This window comes from Scyliorhinus torazame, chromosome 7 (assembly GCF_047496885.1).
Source record: "Scyliorhinus torazame isolate Kashiwa2021f chromosome 7, sScyTor2.1, whole genome shotgun sequence".
NCBI lineage: Eukaryota > Metazoa > Chordata > Chondrichthyes > Carcharhiniformes > Scyliorhinidae > Scyliorhinus > Scyliorhinus torazame.
The window spans coordinates 210649474-210663208 of NC_092713.1; the positions used below are offsets into that span (position 1 = coordinate 210649474).

The window sequence follows — 13735 nt, forward strand, 5'->3', positions numbered from 1 at the left end:
AATGAAGTTACTGTGAAAAGCTCCTTGTCGCCACATTCTGGTGCCTGCTCGGGGAGGCTGGTACGGGAATTGAACCCGCGCTGCTGGTCTTGTTCAGCATTACAAGTCAGCTGTTTAGCTCACTGTGCTAAACCACCCTCAAGTAACATTTTAACCATCCAACAACCCAGTTGGAATTGAGATAAGGGAGAAGAGAAAAAGATTGTAAAATTAAAAATGTGACATTCATTTGTTTATTTAAATGTGGTACAACGGGTGTACCAGATATATTTATAGTGTGCAGAGAGCGACCCCTTAATGATTCAGTTTGAAGTTGCAGCAATGCTTCCTTGTGGCAGGAAACTAACAAATGCAGCATGATATGTAAATAAGATTCAGTTTTTGCATTATATCATTGACATAACTATGAAATTATCTTGGCAGCAGGTGCTGAGAGTGAGCAGGGGGCACATATATGTAAAATTTTTAATTGATAAGTCAATTCTCCATCTGAATTAAGGCCAAGTATAATTTCAGGTGAAATGGGGTAAGAGATAATTGGGCTAGGCAGTGAAGATATTTCACTTTTGAAGTAATGCATTCTTGAGTTTACTTTCACAATACTTTTATTTATCTGTACGAATATTCTGAGTGTGGTATAAAGCAATGGATTTTGAAGTTGACTAATTAAAAAAAGTAAGGTTTGCATTCATAGTGTTTTTGATCTTGGAACACCCCACAGTGCTTTACAGTTAACGGAGTACTTTTGAAGGGTAGTCATTGTGTAATGTAGGAAACACTGCAGTCAATTTGCAAACAGCAAGCTCTCTCAAACTGCCAATATGGTATCAGGAAATCCATTTTCATGATGCTGATTGAGGCTTTAATATTGGGGACTAGGGATGATTATTCTGCTGTCAAAGTGGAAAGATGGACTTTGCTAGAGATTCAAAAACTAAAAATAGATTGACACCAAGATATGATTTCAAGCAATAGAAACAGACAGGCTAGAAGTTGTTTCGGAATGCAGTTTTTCCGCAAGTACTGATTGATATTCATCAATTCATGACATTCAAAAACGAAATGCTTAATGTAAAGTGACGTGAGGAGAAAATAAGAAATTTGGACAGAGTAAAATCAATCCCCAAGAATGGGCTAAATTCAGTACAAACAAAAATTTGAGACACTGATCACAGATCTTTGTCATGCTAAGCAGTGTATATTATACTTTGGATAGCTGTTGGAGACTGATTTTAAATCCTGGCTCCAGAGTTACGCTGAAATGATTCCTTGCCTGTACACCTGAAAGCAACTTGTGTTGATGACTTAAAAGCGACATAGTCTGCTCATTGACAAAATGACAAGATCAGTGGGAGATAGTCAGAAAATAATTTCATGTGATGCAGAACACGTTTATGCCCCTAAGGGACTCGCTTTACGTACCAAAAAATGCAAAAGTTCTTGAAGCGAAAACTAGTACAGCACCTAGCAAAGTAGAAAGATACAAAGAACCAAAGGTGACAGAGCAGATATTAAGAGCTATAAAAAAGGCTTATGTTTTTGCAAGAGATATCCAACATTTTATTCCGGAAGGTGAGAGGAAAACCAAGGAATTGCAGATCAGTTCAGAGAACATCAGGGAGATGGGACTTGCGAGCTGGAATAGGTTTTCAAGCCTGTTTCTGCCATTCAATATGATCATTGCTGATCTAGTTGTATCCTAGAAATAAAGTGCACAATTAAAGATAGGGTGACTGAGCACCAAAATTTCAGCTTATCCAAGAGGAGTGGATTCTTAAAAAGTGGGTGTTTATGAAGAGGTGACTAAAGTAATGGACAGGGAATGTCTATGGATGTTTATTTCTATGGACTGCAGAATGCATTTGTAAAAGTTGCTTATAAGAGACTGTTTATTATAGTCAAAACCAATGGAATTGAAGGGAAATTATTGACTGGGTTAGGAAATTGCTTCATTCCGATCTGTCATAATGTAGCAATAATAGGAAGGTAATCTAATTTGCAGGATGTGACTAATGATGCTGGGGCCGCAAAAGTAGAGTGGCAGCCATGGCTCAGTTTGTAGTATTCTCAGCTCTTGTTCAGAAGGCTGTGGGTTCAAGCCCCACTCCAGAGACTTGAGAAGAAGTATTGAAGGAGTGCCATTTGTAGGATGAAATGTTAAAAAGGCCTTGTCTGCACTCAGGTGTACATGAAAGATTCTGTGGTACTATTTCAAAGAAGATCAGGAGAGTTCTCCCTGTTCTAAAGTAGCAGCTGCAAAATTAATGAAAGGAGCTATTTAGTCCAAAGCACAATCTTAAGAGCCAGAATTACTCAAATGACAGTAACTAAAAACAAGACACTTTTTTTTAATGCAATCTGGTTGCACTGACACATAAATATTGTGAAGAGACCATATGATCGCCAATAATATTTGTTGATGTGAGAAAGTATTCGCAGCTTCTCAAGTACAATGTTTTAAAAAATATATATATTTATTCGATTTTTTCTCCCTTACAAACAATAACCCCCCCCCCCCCCCCCCGTAACACACAAAAATGAGAAATCGCGCAGAGCAAGATATATACATGGCAAAATGATATATTTACACAGCTTTGTACACTGGCCCTCACCCGTACGTGCCAGTTTCCCCAACCCTTCATGTTATCTCTTGTTCATCCACCCTCCCAGGCAGTCCCCCCTCTCCCCCTCCCCCCCCAGGACGTCGTCCCCCCCCCCCCCCAAGGTTGCTGCTGCTGCTGACCGACCTTCCTCTAACGCTCCGCGAGATAGTCTAGGAACGGTTGCCACCGCCTGTAAAACCCCTGCGCAGACCCTCTCAAGGCGAACTTAATCCTCTCCAACTTTATGAACCCAGCCATATCATTTTTCCAGGCCTCCAGGCTGGGGGGCTTCGCCTCCTTCCACATTAGCAAGATCCTTCGCCGGGCTACCTGGGACGCAAAGGCCAGAATGCCGTTTCGCCCCCCGGTCATCTGAAATATTCCGATCTCCGCCGGTTCGTAGACACGCTCGCCACCGGGGCCCTGTATAACAACCTGACCCACCCTATGAACCCTTCCCCGAACCCAAACCTGCTCAGCACTTCCCATAGGTACTCCCACTCCACCCGATCAACGGCCTTCTCTGTGTCCATAGCCGCCACCACCTCCGCTTTCCCTCCAACTGAGGGCATCATAATCACATTCAGGAGCCTGCGCACATTCACATTTAACTGCCTGCCCTTCACGAACCACGTCTGGTCCTCATGTATCACTCCCGGGACACAATCCTCGTAGCGAGGACCTTCGGCAGCAACTTGGCATCTAAGTTAAGGAGCGAGATCGGCCTATACGAACTGCACTGCAGTGGGTCCTTATCCCGCTTGAGAATCAGCGAGACCAGCGCCCGAGACATTGTCGGGGGCAGTCCCTTCCTCCCTCGCCTCGTTGAAGGTTCTCACCAGCAACGGGTCCAACAGATCCACATACTTCCTATAAAATTCAACCGGGAACCCATCCGGTCCCGGGGCCTTGCCCTCCTGCATGCTCCCCAATCCCTTAACCAGCTCCTCCAGCCCCATCGGGGCCACCAGGCCAGCCACCTGCTCTTCCTCCACCCTCTGGAGCCTCAGTTGATCTAAGAACCGCCGCATCCCCTCTCCCACTTCCGGGGCTCTGACTTGTACAGATCCCCATAGAAATCCCTAAATACCTCAGTTATTTTAACTGCACTCCGCACTGTATTCTTCCCCCCCCCCCCCCCCCCCAATCCCTGATTCCTCCAATCTCCCTCGCCACCTCCCTCTTACGTAGCTGATGTGCCAGCATCCGACTCGCCTTCTCCCCATACTCATACACTGCCCCCTGCATTTTCCTCCACTGAGCCTCTGCCTTCCCCGTGGTCAATAAATCAAATTCCGTTTGGCGGTTTCGTCTCTCCCTCAGCAGCCCATCTTCGGGGGCCTCTGCATAGCTCCTGTCCACCCGTACTATCTCCCCCACCAACCTCTCCTTCTCCATCCTCTCCTCTCCCTGTTAGCCCTAATTGAAATTAGCTCTCCCCTAACCACCGCCTTCAGAGCTTCTCAAACCACACCCACCTGCACCTTCCCATTATCATCGGCCTCTATGTATTTCTGGGTGCATCCCCGGACCTGCCCACAAACCTCCTCGTCTGCCAACAGTCCCACATCCAGGCGCCACAGCAGGCGCTGGTCCCTTTCCTCCACCCAACTCCACCCAGTGCGGGGCATGGTCCGAAATCGCTATAGCCGAATATTCCGTTCCCTCCACTCTTGGGATCAGTGCCCAACTCATCACAAAGAAGTCTATCTGTGAATAGGCCTTATGTACATGGGAGAAAAAAGAGAACTCTCTGGCCCGGTCCAATGCTAGGTCCACCATTATCAAGCTCCCCGCTTCCAGATCCGAGATCCGACTCAACATGCGCTTCATAAGCCCTGCATTGTCCCAATTCGGGGCATGCACATTCACCAATATCACCTGGGTCCGCTGCAACATACCACTCACCATCGCGTATCGACACCCATTATCCGCCACAATGTTCAGCGCCTCTAACGGCACCCGCTTCCCCACCAGTATTGCCCTCAGTGTCCAAAATTGCCCTTAGTGCTGGGTGGGGTTACTGGGTTATGGGGATAGGGTGGAGGTGTGAGTTTAAGTGGGGTACTCTTTCCAAGAGCCGGTGCAGACTCGATGGGCCGAATGGCCTCCTTCTGGACTGTAAATTCTATGTTAAATTCTATTGCAACCCCTCTGTTCTTCACATCCAGCCCTGAATGAAAGACCTGCCCTACCCATCCCTTTCTCAGCCTGATCTGATCTGCCACCTTCAAGTGCAACTCCTGAAGCATAACAACGTCTGCCTTCAGTCCCTTTAAGTGCGTGAACACCCGGGCTCTCTTGACCGGCCCATTTAGGCCCCTCACACTCCATGTTATCAGCCGGATCAGGGGGCTACTCTTGGTCAGTACAGCAGCAACCTAGTTCCCCCCCCCCCCCCCAAAGCTAGACCACCGTCTAGCCCCCTTGCTCCCCCCATTGCACTCTGTAAGTCAGCTGACTTCTGCTGACCCCGGCCGCTCCCGCCTTTGCCAACGCCCCTCCTCGGTGTGGAATCCCCATCCCATCCCCCCCTTCAGGCTGATGTAAGCACCCCTCCAGCATCGCCCCCTCCCCTCAGGCCCCGCCCCCCTCTTCCTCAGCATGGGAAAAAGCCCGCGTTTTCCACCTGGGCTGGCCCCATCCCCTATGACGCCGCTCCTTTCTCCTACAACCTCACCCCAGTTCCCCTCGTCCCATGGCCTCCTGCCCCCCCCCCCCCCCACTTCCGCACATGGGGACGGCCCCTGCCAAACAGTACCGATGCCCACCGACCCACATATCACATCCACTCACCCCTTCCCACTCCCCAGCTTTCCCACGCAACAACGAAAAAACAAACCCAACCCCACAGCAAACCCTTAGTTCGAGTCTAACTTCTCGTTTTGTATAAAGGTCCATGCCTCATCCGGCGTTTCAAAATAATGGTGGCGATCTTGAAAAGTGACCCATAGTCACGCTGGCTGCAACAGCCCGAACTTCACCCCCTTTCGGTGGAGCACCGCCTTGGCCCGGTTGAATCAAGCCCTCTTCTTGGCCAGCTCTGCACTCCAGTCTTGATAAATACGGATCTCTGTGTTCTCCCACCTGCTGCTCCGTTCCTTCTTCGCCCATCTCAGGACGCACTCCCTGTCCATGAAGCGGTGAAACCTCACCACTACAGCCCTTGGCGGCTCATTGGCTTTAGGCCTCCTTGCCAGGACTCTGTGAGCCCCATCCAGCTCTAAGGGCTGTGGGAAGGCTCCCGAGCCCATTAACGTGTTCAGAATTGTGGCTACATATGCCCCCACGTCGGACCCCTCCACCGTTTCAGGGAGACCCAGAATCCGGAGATTCTTCCTCCTCGATCTAATCTCCAGGTCCTCTAACTTTTCCTGCCACTTCTTGTGCAGCGCCTCGTGCGCCTCCACTTTCACTGCCAGGCCCAGAATCTTGTCCTCGTTTTCAGAGGCTTTCTGCTGCACCTCTCGAATTCCGCCCCTTCGGCCTTCTGGGTCGCCACCAGCTTTTCTATCGACACCTTCATTGGGGCCAGCATTTCTGCTTTCAGCTCCGCAAAGCAGCTTTTCAGGAACTCCTGCTGCTCCCGCGACCATTGCGCCCATGCTGCCTGGTCGCCACCCTCTGCCATATTACTTTTCCGCACCCGCTCTCCTCTCTGTTCCAAAACCACTTTTTAAATCGCTCCACTCCTGGTCCACTCCATGCAATGCTGGGGGAACCTTACTGCTGCCTACCCACACAGGGAATCGTCGCTCAAGTGCTGCTGGGGCTCCTCAAAAGGGCCCAAAAGTCCGTTCTTGGTGGGAGCTGCCGAACGTGCGACTTACCCAGGTATAGCCGCAACCGGAAGTCCTCCTGTTCGATAGTTATCGAATTCCCTCTCGAAGGCCAGAATTGAATCTGCCTCTATTACACCAAGTGCATTCTAGATCCTGACTACTTGTTGCTCAAAGTTTACCCTCATGCTAGCTTTTTCTACCAGTCACATTAAATCACCGTAAATCAATATCTTCTAGTTCTCGATCCTTCTACTGATGGAACAGTTTTCCCTATCGACTCTTTTAAAATTATATTGCTGAAGAAAGAAAAATCACGAGTAAAGTACACAGAGTAAGGGTACTGTGTGGTCCTAGAAAATCATGCATGGTGTGAAACACAGAAAATAACACACACTAACCCAAAACCATCTCCAAAGAAGGATTAATATTGTGGGATAACTGGAAACCTGAGGCTGATTAGAAAGGGCAGTTTTACTCTTCCTATAGGCACACCAAACATGATTAATCATTTCCAAATTCTAATAGTTAAATGCATTCCTCGGAGTTGACCTTCACCAATAGAGTATTTTGTTGACTTGGGCGTGATTTCCTTTAATTTTGCAGCATACCCCTACTTCAAGAGCTTCATCAAACTTTATTTCAACCTTGTTTTTTTTTTTTAAACAAACAATTTTATTGAGGTATTATTTTCGCATTGCAAACAGTTACAGATAACAGAAATGTGCAAAGATCAATATAAAACCAATACTTCAATCAAACCATACTGCACATGCCCTCTCCTCTCCCCTAGACACTACCCGCCTATTTATCTCTCATACTCTACTCTAATCAGTCCCCCCGTGCTGACGTTCACTCTCTCGCGAAAAAGTCGATGAATGGTTGCCACCTTTGGGCGAACCCCAGTACAGATCCCCTCAAGGTGAACTTAATTTTTTCCATACCCAGAAAACTTGACATGTCCGAAAGCCATAGTTCGGTCTTCGGGGGTTTTGAGTCCCTCCATGCCAGCTGTATTCGCCGCCGGGCTATTAGGGAAGCAAAGGCCAGAACATCTGCCTCTTTCTCCCCCTGGGACCCCCGGGCCATCCGAAACCCCGAAAATTGCCACCCCTGGACTCATCACCACCCTTGTTTTCAGCACCCTGGACATGACCCCCCGCAAATCCCTCCCAGTACCCCCTAAGCTTAGGACATGCCCAAAACATGGGAACATGGTTCGCTGGTCCTCCCGCGCATCTAGCGCATTTGTCCTCTACCCCAAAGAATTTGCTCATCCGGGCTACCGTCATGTGGGCCCGGTGAACGACCTTAAATTGAATCAGGCCGAGCCTGGCACATGTTGCGGTTGAGTTTACCCGACTCGGGGCTTCCGCCCACAGCCCGTCCTCCATCTCCCCGCCAAGCTCCTCCTCCCATTTGAGTTTCAGTTCCTCCGTCTGGGACTCTTCCCCCTGCATGAGCACCTTGTAGATATCCGAGACTCTACCCTCTCCTCCTCCTCCTCGAGACTATTCTGTCCTGGATCCCTATTGGCGGGAGGCGTGGGAATGATGGGACCTGTCTACGTACAAAGTCCCGCATCTGTAAGTACGTAAAGTAATTTCCCCTTACCAGCCCCGATTTCTCCTCCAAGCCCCTCAAACTCGCAAAGCTCCCCTCCAGGAACATATCGCCCACCCTCCCCACCCCCGCCCGCCGCCATGTTTGAAACCCTCCATCCATGTTCCCGGGGGCGAATTGATGGTTGTCACATATTGGAGCCCAGGCAGACACACCCACCCCCCCTACATGCCTCCTCCACTGGCCCCATATCCGCAGGGCTGCCCCCACTACCAGGCTGGTGGGGTACCTGGCCGGCGACAGCGGTAGGGGAGCTGTGACCAGGGCTGCCAAACTGGTGCCCCTGCACGAAGCCGCCTCCACTCGCTCCCAGATAGACCCCGTACCCACCATCCAGTTCCTTATCATGGCTATGTTAGCCGCCCAGTAGTAGTTGATCAGACTCTGCAATGCCAATCCCCCTTCGCTGCGGCTCCTTTCGAGCATCGCCTTCTTCACCCGCGTGGATTTTCCCGCCCAGACAAAGCTCATCATGATTTTACCAGTCCTTTTGAAGAAGGACCGTGGGATAAAAATCGGGAGGCACTGGAAGATGAACAGAAATCTAGGGAGGATTGTCATCTTTACAGTCTGCACCCTCCCCGCCAGTGACAGCGGGAGTGTATCCCATCTCCGAAACTCCCTCTTTTTTTGTTCCACCACCCTAGTCAAATTTAACTTATGCAACCTGCCCCAATCTCGTGCCACCTGTATCCCCAAGTACCGGAAACTTTCCTCCACCAGCCTAAATGGCAGCTCCTTCAGTCTATTCTCCTGGCTCCTTGCCTGCACCACAAACATCTCACTCTTGGCCGTATTTAATTTGTACCCTGAAAGCCGGCTGAACTTCCTCCATGTTTCCAGTATATTTTCCATCCCGGCAGTGGGTCCAACATGTACAGGAGCAGGTCGCCCGCATAGAGAGAGACCCTATGATGTCTCTCTCCTCCTCCTCTTTCCCCCCCCCCCCCCCCCCCCCCCCCCCCCCCCCAGTCATTCCCTTCCGCCCCTTTGCAGCTCTCAACGCCATCGCCAACTGCTCTATGGCCAGTGCGAACAGCAACGGGGAGAGTGGGCACCCCTGTCTGGTCCCGCGGTGTAGTCTGAAATAATCTGACATTGTCCTGTTCGTCCCAACGCTAGCTTTTGGGGCCTGCTACAATAGTCTGACCCAATTAACCAGTCCCTGCCCGAACCCAAACCGTCCAAGTACCTCCCACAAATAGCCCCACTCCACCCGGTCGAAGGCCTTCTCAGCATCCATTGCCACCAATACCTCCACCTCCTTGCCCGTCGGGGGCATCATGATCACATTAAGCAATCTTCTTAAGTTAGCTGTCAGCTGCCTGCCTTTCACAAACCCTGTCTGATCGTCCCCAATCACCTCCGGTACGCAGTCCTCAATTCTAATCGCCAGGACCTTGGCCAGGAGCTTGGTATCCACATTGATCAGGTCAGCCATAACCTTTCTTGGGCCCGCCCCCGGCCCATGCGCCACGCCATCCCTGGCTCGCTTCTTGGCTGCCTCCACCCCCAACCTCCTTTCCAAGACCTACTTCAGAACCCCCCCCCCCCCCCCCATCCCCCACAGGCAAAAACTGCCCACCAAAAATACACCACAAGGCACCTTTTAAAGCAGTAAACAGTCGACCAGAAGTCCAGACACAGTAGGCGTCCCTTCAAACAGTAATTCTCGGACCCTAGCTTGCATCCGTGGGTCCTTTTTTCGAGACCAGCCCCTGATCTCTCACGAAGTCCATCGCTTCCTCGGGCTTGGAGAAGTAGTGGTGTTGGCCCTGATGCGTAACCCAAAGACGGGCCGGGAAGAGCAGTCCAAACTTCACGTGCTTTTTGAACAACACCTCCTTAACTTGTTTAAAGGCTGCTCGCCGCCTGGCCACCTCCTGGCTTAGGTCCTGGTAAATGTGAAGGACACTGTTATTCCACGTGCTGCTCTTAGCGCTCTTTGCCCAATGCAGCACGCGCACCTTCTCCACAAACCTGTGGAACCTAACCACCATCGGATGGGGTGGGGGGGGGGACCCCCCGGATGCACCTGTCTCGCCTGTGTGCCCCCTCCAGCTCTGGCGGTCGCGGACTGGCTTCAGCCCCCTTCAGCTGCATCAACAGGTCCGCCACGAACGCTTTGACATCAGCTCCCTCCCCCTCCGCGAGGCCGATGATCCTCAGATTTTGTCTACGGGCTCTATTTTCCAGTTCCTCTACTCTGTCCAGCAGTCTTCTCTGCCTCTCCTTCAACCCGTCAACTTCTAGCGCAGCAATCGTCTGCGCGTCCACCTGCTCCTCCCCCAACTCCTTAACTTTTTCGTCCTGGGCATCCAGTCTCTGGTTCAGCTGATCAACTGACTGCCTTCTGAAGTGGATCCAAGTTATCCCGCTTAAACGACTCAAAACTGCTCTTTATCACCTGCAGCATATTTTCCAGCGCCTGCTGGATTGCCGGGTCCGAAGTCCGCAGGTCCGCTATCTTTGCTCCCGGGTGAGCTTCCCCTGTACCTTGCCTTTGTCCCTTCCTCTCCCGATTGCGCTGCTTTCTGCTCTCCCGCAGTTCCATGCAGCTCTGCTCGCTCCTTAGCCCCCCGTGGCTGCCCTTTCAGTGCTCCACAGCCCCGCAAAACCGGGGAACCAGGTCCTGAAATACTGCCGGAATGAGAGCCCCCGAATGTGCGGCTCACTCACTCATTGCCGCCACCGGAAGTCCTATTTCAACCTTGTTCACACACAGCACAAAACAAGGCCATTCAGCCTATCATGTCAGTATTGGATCTTGGAAGTACTTTTGCATTGTCGTCGCTGCAATTAAGGAAATATGGCTGCTAATTTATGCATGGCAAGCTCCCATAAGCAGCAACAAAATAAATGAACAGGTCTGTTGTATGTTAATTGAGGGATAAATATTGGTAAGGCACTGGGCAAATTATTCTACTTTTTTTGAATAGTTCCATGAAGTCTTTTGTGATAGGTCAGACAGGGCTTTGTTTTAATGTCTACGTTGCACTGAGTGTCAGCCTGGGATTGTGTGCTCAGGTCTTTGGTGAGGGTCTTTCATTCACAAGCTTGAGTCTGAATTGAGAGTACTACCACTGAGTCACAGCTGACACTTGTTATAATTGAATCTGCTTCTCCCACTTTTCAGGCAATGTATTGCTCCAGTTGCGCATTGCAAGTTATAATGTGTTTACACTCCTAACACTGCTACTATTTTCACTCCTCTTGTGCTACTTCTGCTGGTATGAAGAACTTTGAGGTGCTTTATTATGCTGTTATTACTATGCAAGGAAGGAAATAACTCATTTATCAAATACTATTCCAAATTTGGGTCTCCAGTAGATGCCTCTTGAGCTTAGTGGTAGATGTGTCCTCCGCCCTTTCCATTCCAGAAGAGGCTTGCACAACTCAAAAAATCTACTACAGTTGCTCAACTCAGATATGTGACAATAGTACCCTATTGTGAGGTGAACTGGATACATATTTATTTTTCACAAACCCCTCCTGTCCCTCTAATCTACTTGAAGGCAGATCAAAACAAACTCTGGTAAGCCATAAGTCATGCCAGATGTGACTTGAGCAATCTTATTCACAGTAGGTTCAACAGCCATGATTGGACTTGCTTATTTCAACTTTGCCTTCATGTAATGCAAAATAAAAGAACATGTGGCACTTGGCTTAAACAAAATAATTTCCATGTGTACTACGTTCTTCTCTGCCTGGCTGAAGTTTATTTTCCCTGTAGTTTTCTGTTTAAAATCCTTTACTGATTCCACTGCTGTTGCTAGACATGGGTATCAGTGAGTGTTTTCTTTCTAATTATGTTTTTACCTCCCCATGTTGTCAACTAGAAGGGAAAGTCTGCCAGACAATTTCAACCAGGTACCCAGGCCTGAAGACTTCCCAACCCAATGGGTGAGAGGTATTTACTAATTACTGAGACAGGCTAATGTTGTCTACTGTTTACAGACTTTGGAGAAAACAACTTCAAAATGTCTGGTATATTAATCACCTTTCATTTTGACTTAAATAAAACTTTGTGACGAACCTTTCCTTCAGAATTTAAAGGCAACTCTTTCGAATCCGATCTGTGACTGAAGTGGTATTTTTTTTCCCCGTAATATGCACCTTTCTCGACCATAGGACATTTCAAAATGGATAAAATGCATACTTGTACATATGATATTTTGTAATGTCTAAAAGAGTGGTAACTCTTGCAGGAACATAACTAAAGAGATAAGGACAGGACAGTCATATCCACACAGCTGTTCTTCAAATCGTGGTTGGAAATTGAGGAAACTCTTTACAACCAAAGGTTTCTTTTTTGTCAAGGATGTGATTATTTTGTGAATCTGTTTCCAGAGTGCTAAGTACATTGATTATCCCATTTTCATTGAAGTTTGAACTATTAGGCATGATTTTCATCCTAAAATATTGGATTATTTCCCACAAACTATAGATATGTTAAACATAAGCTAGATGTGAACTTTGTTAAATAGTTAATTATATCTCAAGTACTCACCTATCTTTATGAATTTATAATCATAACCTTGTAAAGCGGTATTTGGGTTTAGAATGCAATAGTTTAGCTAGCTAAACTAACTGGTCCCCGATATAGTTTAAACCTAGATGGTGATACTTATGAGAAACAATAGCTTGTATGAAATATTGTTCTGACCAAGTCATTTTGGTTTCAGTGTGTTGGAAGGCGGAAGAAGGTGATTCCAGTGAGGTTTGAGGTTGGAGATCTGGTTTGGGTGAAATTTAGTAGACGTCCTTGGTGGCCCAGTGCTGTTTGTCTTGATCCTCTGCTGAAAGTTCACTCCAAGATGAAAGGTAAGTATTTGGATACAAAGCGTTTTGAGAAATATGTGGAGCTGGCTGTTGCTTGGATATAAGCTCCATGTATTGCTTGTGAACTCTAATCAGAAGCAGTACACACTGTACCTACTGAACTCTGAGGACCCAAGTGTTCTTACATTCTTGTCAGCCTGGCTGAAGTTTTCCCTAGTAGCTTTCTGTTTTAAAAAACCTGACTGTCTTCACATCTGTTGCTAGACAGCTTTTTGCAAGTCAAATTATTTTCTCCTCTTTCCCAATTGCTGGAGGAGTTCCTCGGAGCTGTGTTCATGCCCCAGCCATTTTTAACTGGCAATACCATACTCTCCGTAATAAGTGGGGATGTTTGCTTATAATTCCATAGCGTTCATTCTATTTTCAATTCCTTATGTGGTGAAGCTGGTTTAGCACATGGTTAAATCGCTGGCTTTCAAAGCAGACCAAGCAGGCCAGCAGCACGGTTCAATTCCCGTACCAGCCTCCCCGAACAGGCGCCGGAATGTGGCGACTAGGGGCTTTTCACAGTAACTTAATTGAAGCCTACTTGTGACAATAAGCGATTTTCATTTCATTTCATGAAGCAGCCTGCCCTCATGCTGCAAGATGTGGACTATACCCACACTTGAGCTGCTAAAGTGGCAAGTAACATGTGTGCTACCTAAATGCCAGCAATACCATCTTCAAGAGACTAATGCTGTGACATTGTCATTGGAAATTCCACACCATCAACAATTTGTGGTTCACCATTGACCAGTAACTTAACTAGACCAACTACAAGAGCATCAGAAAAGTTGGTTATTCTGTGGTAAGGGATTCTCCTCCTGACTTGCCAAAATCTATCCACTATTTCGCCATCCACAATGCAGAAATACAGATTGTGGTGGAATACTCTCCACTTGATTG

At 48.3% G+C, this 13735-nt stretch overlaps 1 protein-coding gene across 7 annotated transcripts in view; it reads left to right on the plus strand.

Moving 5' to 3' along the window:
* The window catches only part of LOC140426821 (uncharacterized), a 416125-nt gene that overhangs the window by 95648 nt on the left and 306742 nt on the right, over positions 1 to 13735 (plus strand). For all 7 annotated transcript variants that reach the window (XR_011948298.1, XM_072512042.1, XM_072512041.1 and 4 more), the window contains one exon: positions 12691 to 12829. Coding sequence is in view for 6 of the 7 variants with exons in the window: in XM_072512042.1 (XP_072368143.1) it covers positions 12691 to 12829 (139 nt within the window). In the remaining variant the exon portion in view is untranslated. The remainder of the gene's footprint in view (positions 1 to 12690; positions 12830 to 13735) is intronic.